The 9791-nt window shown below is 40.6% G+C and overlaps 1 protein-coding gene across 5 annotated transcripts in view; it reads right to left on the bottom strand.

The window, feature by feature from the left end:
* Positions 1–5899: 5899 nt before the first annotated feature.
* SFMBT1 (Scm like with four mbt domains 1) overlaps positions 5900–9791 on the bottom strand; it is a 137673-nt gene continuing 133781 nt past the window's right edge. For all 5 annotated transcript variants that reach the window (XM_078853705.1, XM_073352395.2, XM_073352398.2 and 2 more), the window contains 2 exons: positions 8632–8760; positions 5900–6634 (listed from right to left, as the gene is read on the bottom strand). In XM_078853705.1, coding sequence (XP_078709831.1) covers positions 6494–6634; positions 8632–8760 — 270 coding nt within the window. In that variant the 3' untranslated portion in view covers positions 5900–6493. The remainder of the gene's footprint in view (positions 6635–8631; positions 8761–9791) is intronic.

The following is a 9791-nucleotide window of genomic DNA, read 5'->3' as shown; positions in this document are numbered from 1 at the left end:
GAAATAAGTTATAGCTTTGGGACCAAGTTTTTACTCACCAAGGAGCCCCACACTCCAGGCTTCCAATTGAGCATCTCCCGTAACACCTCTTGTAGGGCTCACAGCAGTTGCAAGCTGACATGGCTCTTGTGGGGCTCCCCTCTGACAAAGCTCAGGGTTTAAAAGGGGCAAAAGACAGTCTTCACTGACTACACAATTTGCAAAATATTAGGCACCTCTGTGATGCAAGGTGCAATATAAGCAAATGCTGATGTAACTTAAAAATATCTTTTAATATACAGGATTTCAGTTCAATTTAGAAGAAGCAATTCTATCCCACTCTCACTGCTACATCTCACTTGTTTTAAGTGGGTGGTGTAAAATGTGTACAGGGCAATTAAGCTGTACGCAGGGGAACAAACTGTAAGGCACTCACTCATTTACTGAAAACCAGAATAAAAACCTCATGAAAGGAATGCTATTTTTTTTAAATCAAAGTTGCCCTGTGAAACTCAGTGCCACAGGATATTGAGACAGAGCTTAGCCAGATTTTTTTATTTTATTTTTTAAAAAGTGCAGAGTTAAATGAATAAAAATAAATTCTGTTCTGATGGAGTGCCAGCAGCAGCATAATTAGGCTGCCACATGGTTTGGTTTTAATTGTACTTTAACAGCACTCTTGTGGTCAGTTAAGGAAAGTGATGAAGAATATGGATCAAAGGACTCCTAAGATTTTATTTTCATCTCCACCACTGACCTACTGCATGATCTGGGGAAGCTATCATCCTTCTTTGCCTCAATTTTTCCAACTTACAGAACACCAAAACTGTCCTCCCTAAGGAAGAAAGCAAAGGTAAAAAACAGGACTTAGCACGTGATGGGGCTGCACAACCTCAGAAAAACTACTAACAGAAGAATTGTGTGGCTTAGTTAACTGATGTGGTAAAGTACTTTGCACTTAACTTTCATATGAAGTTCCCAAATTATCATATTGGAAAGGGAAAGCTGCATTTTTTCCCCCTATTTCCATCTTGTGTACAAAACATTACCCCCAACTGGATTAAAAACAAAAACAACCCTGCAATAGCTGTTTCTTGTTTTGTTTTTTAATTTTCTTGCAACCACTTAAAACTGTCATAATATACCACAAACTTATATACACTCTTATTTACAGAGAAAGAAGCAAAATATTCATCCAAAATATTTTTAAAAACCTTTTGATTAAATTGCTATACCTATCAAAAATGATGGGACTTGATAGGCATATTTTCTTGTGCATATTTCTTCTCCATTTCATATTTCACTCTCAATGCATATATTATATAAAAAACAAGAAAAAAAGCAAGCAGGAAGGACACAAACACAATATGCATTTAAATTGGGTTTTGTTGGTTGATTGGTTGAAGAACAAGCAGCAAATTTAAAAAGGCAAAACACAGGAAAAGTGCATCAATTCCAATGATTTAGTATAAGAAAGAGGCCTATGCATGGTGATACTAGCCACGATGGAACCTCCCAGCAGACCTCTGATTGTCTACAAAGGCTTTAACACAAGTAAAAAAACAAACAAAAGAACAGGGAGGAGAAACAAGAGAAACACAGGAAGTATCTTCCCACGAGGCTTCTTGGAAACTGAAGCTAGATGACTTCTGGAAGAGGCAGGTATTCATTTTTGCCTGGACTACACAAACTCAGCTATGCATTCACTCTGCTTGACCAAGAGCTTCAGCCTCACCACTAAAGCCAGATCTGATTCCTCACGCAATGCTGGAGACTTTCACAGGTACTCATGGGACAGCAGAGCCAATCACAGGTGTCAGCTTGATTGTGCTAAGTCACTTAGATCCTCTGCTTCTGAAGTTTGTCAGAGTGAGATCTGCTGACTTCCATGGCTCAGGGCTCAGCCTCTCACCACTGGTGTCAGACTAAACAGAGCACGTTTGTCTTCTGATCAAACAATTTCATCTGCCGTGCGTGATATGCTGCAGCACATTGACAGATCCAATTTATGGTGAGCTAGAATCCAGCATGGAGACACTGAAGTCCTACCAATCTTCTACTCCATTTTTGCTGGTCAGTTTTCAAATATGATATTAAAAAAAGGCAAATTACAATAATGAAGCTTATACCATAATTAGTGTATCCAACCATGACCCACTCTAACCTTTCACCCATAAGGCTGCCTTCAAAAACAAGGCTATTTGTATAATTTGGGAAAAGTTAGGCAACACACTAAAATGTGGCTCAGAACATAATTAATTTGAAATATAGTGTTCAACCAACATTTAAGAAGTCTTCAGACACACTCAGTTCAATTGGCCCAGATCCTCAAAGGTATTTAGCCTCCTAACTTCAACTCATTTCAATGGAAGTTAGGAGCCTAAATACCTGTGAGGACTGGGCCTTTGTGCTTAGTGAATGTATTAAAAACTCACAGTAGGCAGTAACCAGTCCTACAGCAGCTAGTTCGGAAGAATCTATGTATGGTATCATATTTTTGGCTTATGATAAGGTTACCTAATCCAGTGACTTTTCTTGCCAACGTACTTGCCTTGCTCTTTTGTCCTGAACACAACAGTGGGATGGATTTGCAAAGGCATCCATTTCCTATCCAATCTTAAACTGCAGAATTTGATGGGTTTGCAGAGCCTATTTGGCTGCCATCAAGATCTCATAAGCCAATCAAGCCTCGTGCTAGTTATGTATAAAATCTTTGTACATCATGTGGAAAAATGGAGTGCTAAGTCCTGCAAGTAATAAATATATTTATATTGCTTTGAACTTAACAGTCCTCTCTTCTCTATATATATCATTAGAATTGGGAATAAGAAATCTAGCACCAAAGTCTGTTACCACAACAGAGAACTCTTAGTGTTGTGATAGGCAGAATCTAAAAACTACACCTGAGTCTCACCAAACACGGTCTTTATCAAATCCATAAGGGTCTGGCAAGCTCTTTGGACTTCTGTACCATCCTCAAATGTGAATGGCTTTCTACTTGGTTCCTCAGGCAGTGACTTGATTTTTTAAAAAATTCTAGAAAAAATTGAAAGTAGCTTTAGATCAGTCTTGTATCTTTCCCTTTTTGGAAGGGTCTCTTTCCATTCATCTCTGCCTGTTTGAGAGAGTAGGCTAAAAGCTGCTCTTGAACCTGATAGTAACTGGGTCATGTTAACTTGCCATCCAAGGGACGTTATATATGCACATTTTTAGAGACCAAGCGCCTCTCTGCTATGGGCTCATTTTCTACTAGTGCAGGGAGTTCAATACCCACTAATGAAATCTGCTTGCCCAACATGGCTAACTGTAGCCCTGTAAGTAAATGCTATGCGGGTAGCACCCTAAGTTTTCTAAAGCTATGATGTGCTAAACTCAGAGTGTATAATGCAGCCACTCAAGTTTATAATATTAAAAGAAGTGAGGGAGGCAGGAAAAGTAAATCCTGTGCTCCTCCACTGGTCAGCCATGGAAGAGCCTCCTTTACCTCTGTATATACAATAAGTGGTACCTAATAAGGAGCTCATTTTCCTGTAGTGATAATTCCCTAGAGACTTGCAAAATGCCATTGCCCTTAATTCCCCCCACCTCCCATGCAACACTTATGGCAAGTGGATACAGTATAATCCCTGAAGCCAGGTGAGGTCACAGCAATACCTGCTGATGAAGATATGATTAGCCTAATGCCAAGATCACCCAACAAGCTACTCAAAGCTATCCAATTCTGCAGAAACAAAGGAACTACAGTAGCATGTGAGCCTATTTCAAGTCATGTCAGTGCAAGATCAACAGATACAAGCCAAAATACGTCTTTGTATTGTAGATGGAAAAGGATCTTTTAAAACAGTATCAAATAAAAAGACCATCCATAGGCAATCCCCAAATATCCCCTTTAAATCTAGCAATAAAGACAGAGTGCATTTTCCCCAGGAAGTGAAGTGTACAAGAACACATGTGCAGCACAGAAACATTATACACAAACAATGGAAAACATCCCTTTTGAAAACTCAAATAAAAGTGGATCCCATTGGGACCAGACTGCCAATGCCTTCCGAAGTGAGGCAGAAAAATCAGCCTATAAAACATGCCCAAGGTGACCTGTAGCTACTTCACTGGCCTCTGAAGCAGCTCACAAATGGAGTATGAAATTGATACTTTAAAACAAAACCCTAGACTTTGTGATAAAAAGTTAGTTAAATATCTCTTTATGTTTAAGTTCTGTTATTTTCTGACATCTACCTAAACACACCCATTTTTATCAGGAGGGAAATGCAGCCGTCTTGGCTACAGAGCCATCAGTGCTTGGAGTCAGCTTTTCCTTCAATTAAATAGAGGGTCGTGGAAACTTTGTTCTGCATCATCGTCCAGCTCTGATGTTGCCTGTTGGTCAAGTCTGTCAAGGCAAAATGCCAAAAGTCATTCCATTTCCCCAAGGGAAAAATCAGACCAAAATTTCCATTATTAGATGCATATTGGGAGGGGCTTGGAACAGGATTTCAATAAAAATTTGTTTTAAACCTCGCTAGCTATGGATTGAAAAACAAAAGAAAGGAGTGTGCATCTCATTCACACCCCCACCCCCGCAAGGGTACGAACGGGTAAATAGTTTGTCTTACATTTAGATTTTCATTTTAGGGTGGAGGAGGAGGATTCTTTGGAATTTAGCACTTCTCTAAATATTTTTGCCTTGACTGAAGTATTTTAAGAGACTTGCAGCAAAAGAAACACTCTGCTTATCCAGAGCTGCTCTCAGTGAAAGAGGCTTCACTGCATTCACTTCCCCTCAGTGTCTTGGATAGGCCAGGAATGGACACTAGGACAAGGTGAATCCTACAGTTTTCAGTTTACAAAGGATTCCCTAACTGAACCCTACAGTTTGGTTCATACAACATCCTAGGAACTAAACCCAGTAGGCTTGCATGGAGCTCAGACTGCCTCTATGGCCAGTCTCTAGCTACCATACATCTTGGAAGCCACTAAACATATCTTTCCCGCATTGCCTCCTCAAACAAATTCTCTTAGCAAGCACCAGCATCCTCTACTTTCTTCAAGTATCCTAGTACCTGCCTCAGGGCTTTCTGCAGGAGTGAGTTTGAGTGGAGGGAAAAACAGGGGAGGCATGCTTTCTGATTTCCCACCTATATGTAAAATCTCAGCTCATGTTCCCCCAGACATTTACGAATACAGGCAGAGGTTGATGAATGGAATCTGGAACTCAGTGCTCATTTTCAAGTGGGTCCGAGGTTTGATGCCATTTCACACAGCATATTAGACAGTAAGGTTGGCTCTGTTGCCCACTAAAAGCTTATGAAGAGAACAGCTGTGCAGAGCTCCTTATGATGGCTATCTGATTCCATTCAGGTCTGACATGCAGGTCACCACTAGTGCAGCTCCACTGGAAGAAGTCAGTGTAGGCAGGGCTTAGTTTTCAATCACTTTTACCAAATGGCCTTCTCTGAGTAAAAAAAACCTGAGTCATGTCCACACTGCAGCTCCCACACTTGCTTTCTCTGGTGGAGCTGAACTGATGGTGAATTTTCCTAGTTTACACATGGACCTGAGATTCATGTAGTGGGGGCAGGGAGAAGAGCAGCATTTAATATGCTCTGCTATGATCCCAGCTACTTTGTATATGTAGAAAAGGGACAAAGAGATTCAAGCCATGTTTTTAAAAGATAGGTCCAGTAATTCTACCTGACAGCCAGGATGCAGAAAACGAAGCCCTTTCCCTTTCTCCCACCCCCAACACACACACACACGGGGGGGGGGGGGGGGGGAGGAAGGGAGAGAGAGAGAGCGCACGCAAACCTGTACAGCTACCAATGAACTTCTCAAAAGAATTAACCCCCTCCCATCCTCAGTAACCACTTTTACTGTGCAGGCGGCAGAGGTAGTTTAAAAAAAAAATCCCAAAACACGAATATAAAAAACACTCTTGCTATACTGTACATTCAGAACCCTGTGGCCACATCATTGTCCTGACAATGAGCTAATTTAAATTAAAAAAAAAAAAAAGCGCTGATGTGTAAAGAGCACATCCCAAAGCTAGTGCTGTCTTAAAGCAAATGTTCTCTTTCGGAGAAAGGAAATGGAGTTCTTCTTGATTGGTTAGGAATAGGAAAAAACATTTTCCAGTAGCTGCCTTCTCACTTACATGGCATCCGTCTCTCCTTTATCTTTTTTAATTCTGCACCACCAGAACTCTTGAAACGTCTGTCTCCTTATAGGAAACGTTTCTGTAACCATTTTTTAAAAATTAAAAAAGGCATGATCAGAGTGAGAGACTCATGTTCCCAAGCTAGCAGCCAGCTGGTAGGGTAGCTGCTATGTTTGCATTGACATTTTGCTCCAGATGTTGTCTTCCTTCCCTCAAAGTGCAAAACTGTGGCTGAACAGATGTTTGTAGGTCACCAGAACTGGAGCCTCACTTTAACCCCATTTGGCTTTCGCTGCCAGAAAGGGAGGAGCATGTTGCTGCAGTTGTGCTTCCAAAGGTCCACTTCCATTTGGCCACTCCTCAGTTAGCAAACTGCTGATAAAAAGCAAGTTTGACCCTTTCAATGTGGTGGCAAAGTTTAATAGCTGGCCCAAGTTTCAAGTCCATGCACTCCTGAACAGTGGGGAGGGTGAGCAGGAGAAGAGCCTGACCATCTATTTCCTGTCAGGAGACAAACAAAACACTGGTAAGGTAGAATTAGTTGCTCATTTACTCCCATTCAAATTTTGGCTTCCTCGAGTTTCAGCTCATGACTCTCTACCTCTAGGAATTTGCTGTTTCACTTGTGCTGCTTCATTTAGCTAGAAATCTCCCTCTCATCACCTACTTGCTTCCTTCCTTCCTCATCTTGAAGTGCAGGTCCATTCTAAATTGTCTAAACAAGATATCATATGGTTTCATCCTTACTGTCTCAATGGTTCCAGAGAAAATGTATTCAGTTTACAAGTAATGTTTTTTTCCTAATTTCTAGCCCTGCAAACTCAATCTGTGTTCAGAGAAGCAATCTGGGTTGTGTTCTCATGCATCCCCACACTGTAATACAAGTTGTGCCAGCCAAATTACACCCTCAATAACACCTACAGCCTTCATATTATGCCCTTAGCAAAATTTGTGTTCACCACCCAGGAGGGGCCTGGCAATTTGTAGTACTGGGCACTTAATAGGCAAGACTAGCAAAATCCACCTTTGAAAAATAGATGTAATATGAAAAAATACATTAAAAGGATTCTCACTTTTGTGCTGTATTTTTGATACCCTCTTAAATATGGATTAAAGTTTCTTTCCCTAATGACTCCCTGTGATAAACAAGGCTGAATTCCCACTCTGTCACTCCGAGTGCAGAGAGTGGGGGCCCGCAAGGATTCTAAAAGTTAATACTTGCAAGTCCAGGCTTGTATTAAACTCCCAGGGATACAGCTTTTCTCTGACCTTTGGCTTGGTAAATGCTGCCAACACCCAAATGCAAAAAAACCCCTTTGAACCCAGGAAGGAGCACTTGGGAATTCCTCTCTGTGGAGTACCCACAAGTCCTTTCACCCCCCTCCAGGGAAGAGCTGAGAAAGAAAACGAAGCTGTTTTCTTTGGCTATCAGTTAATCAAACAGCATGCACAAACCTAACCCGTTAGGACACCAAAAATCCAATCCTGTTCTTAAAAAAAGTAAATTGTATTAAAACAAAAAGAAAGAAAATACAGCTAAAACATAGGCATTTGCTAGATTTTAAAAGAGCAATTCCAAAAATTAAGCACCCAAACTAACTTCTTGGGGGTTTAGCTTAAAGGTTACAAGATAAGAAATAAACCAGATAGCATCTAACTAAACATTCTCTATCCAAATTATTTCTTCTAGGTATGCAAAATACTTGTTCATACCTGGTTCAAACCCTACACAGCATTTCTACTTACAGCATTGCTGCTCCGTGTTCCTGCAGTCCAGGAAACAACAGACAAAGGGAAAGTTTTTTTCCCCCCATTTAAATAAATCTAGCCTTCCCATTGGCTCTTTTGGTCAGGTGCCCACTTTTTTTTCCTTTACCTGGGGGACTTTTTAACCCTTTACAGGTAAAGCAAGTAAAGAACAGCTACCAAGAGATATTTTACAGCTAACTGGCTGGCTGGGTGCCCATCAAAGGGAGCTATCCCCCTGTTTATTTATCACACTCCCTCTTCATTAGTGCATCAGCAAAGCACTGTGTGATGCCTGGTAATAAATATTGAGCAGTCTCCAAACTTTAAGGTTTACAAAGCACTCTGTAAGTGTTATTTATAGTAAACGGTACAATATTTACCAATCATTTGACACTGGGAGTGCTACTTGGGTCAAAATAACAAGCTCTATATCCTCTTTCAAATAGGCCACTGAATTCATTGTGACCTGTTTTAGTTGCTGCCTAACAGTTTTCTCCCAAGTCAGTTTTGGAAATCAAATGCAGCACATAGCAAAACGTTCAGTAGGCAATGGAACATAATAGAATGCCTCTATGCTAGAATGAGCTGTAAGAAACAAAGTGTAAAGTTTTTTGCCATATCAAAAACATTATAAAAACTGCAGCAACTATGTTTTACCCTTTAGTAATTAAAACTGGTTTCATGTGGTCAGTCAATCAGCAGATAATGCAGCAGCAGGCTCATGTATTTTAAAAAGAAGTGTTGCATACCTGATCCAGGAAAATTCTGGCTAACGGGGCACAGTCTGTGGATTTGAGGAACCGCACGACATCAGCCACGCTCCATTCCAGAGGATTACTGTCCAGCTGCAGCTTTTCGGCAACTTCATTCTTTATTTCCTAACCCACCCGCCCCCCCCAAATACCAAAACGTTATATTTGCCATGTCCACATAGCATGTTTCTAAAATAACTCTGAACTTGAGAGGTAGCATTGTCTAGCAGAATGCTAAGAATCAGAAGTCAGGAAGTGCTGAGTTCTAAAATCCCAGCTCTGCCAATGGCTTGCTGTGCAGCATTTGGAAAAATTCCCCAAACTCGTTATTTTAACATTTTTTAAATTGGGGTAGTATCCTCGCCTCCTTCCCAGACAAGTCGTGAAGATCAGTAATATCTGTATGCTGCTTTGAGCATGGGAAGGGCTAGTCCCCTCAAGTTCATGGCCCCTGCCTAACACCAGGCATGGTGGTGCACAATCTCAGGCTCTTATTGGATTTCTCTCTGCTCCTGGATTCCCAGGTAGCTGCAGGGCCTGAAAACACGTATTTTGAAAACAAGAGAATGCATCTTTCCCATTCAGGTGCAGAACTCCCCCTGATTATCACTGTATCACACCAGAAGTCTGGACTAGCATCACATACAGTACACAAGCAAAATCTTAGCTGTGACCTTGGCAATATTAGGGCAAAATAACTTTCCAAATGAATAGACCGTTATGAGATGATCTGAGAATATGAAGTCACCATTAAGGTTGTGTGGAAGTGATAGTTGTGATATGTATTGCTTTTCAGCCTCTACTGGAGATGGAAGTGAAAATTTTATGGAGTGCTTCTGATGGCATTTTAAGCAATATGACAATGGCACATTGGACCTTCTTATTTTCATGCTTAAGAAGTTTCTTAAGCTTTGGGTGGGTCCTGATATAATCAAACTACATTTCATTACAGTTATGTTAATTTTAAGTTTTAATAATTACAGATTCAATGCATACTCGAGTTCTGAAGGAACAGTTTGGTACAGCAGCAGCTTGTCACTTCATCACAAATAGGGGGTTTTTATTTTTAAGAAATAGCAAAATTTGCTGATAATTTTGATAATAATTTTCAAAGATATGATCCTCTTACAAGAGAATTTTGGCCTTGGCTGAGTGAA

This window comes from Lepidochelys kempii, chromosome 7, assembly GCF_965140285.1.
Source record: "Lepidochelys kempii isolate rLepKem1 chromosome 7, rLepKem1.hap1, whole genome shotgun sequence".
NCBI classification, from domain to species: domain Eukaryota; kingdom Metazoa; phylum Chordata; order Testudines; family Cheloniidae; genus Lepidochelys; species Lepidochelys kempii.
The sequence above is the reverse complement of the archived record's forward strand: the minus strand, read 5'-3'. Positions and strand labels throughout refer to the sequence as shown.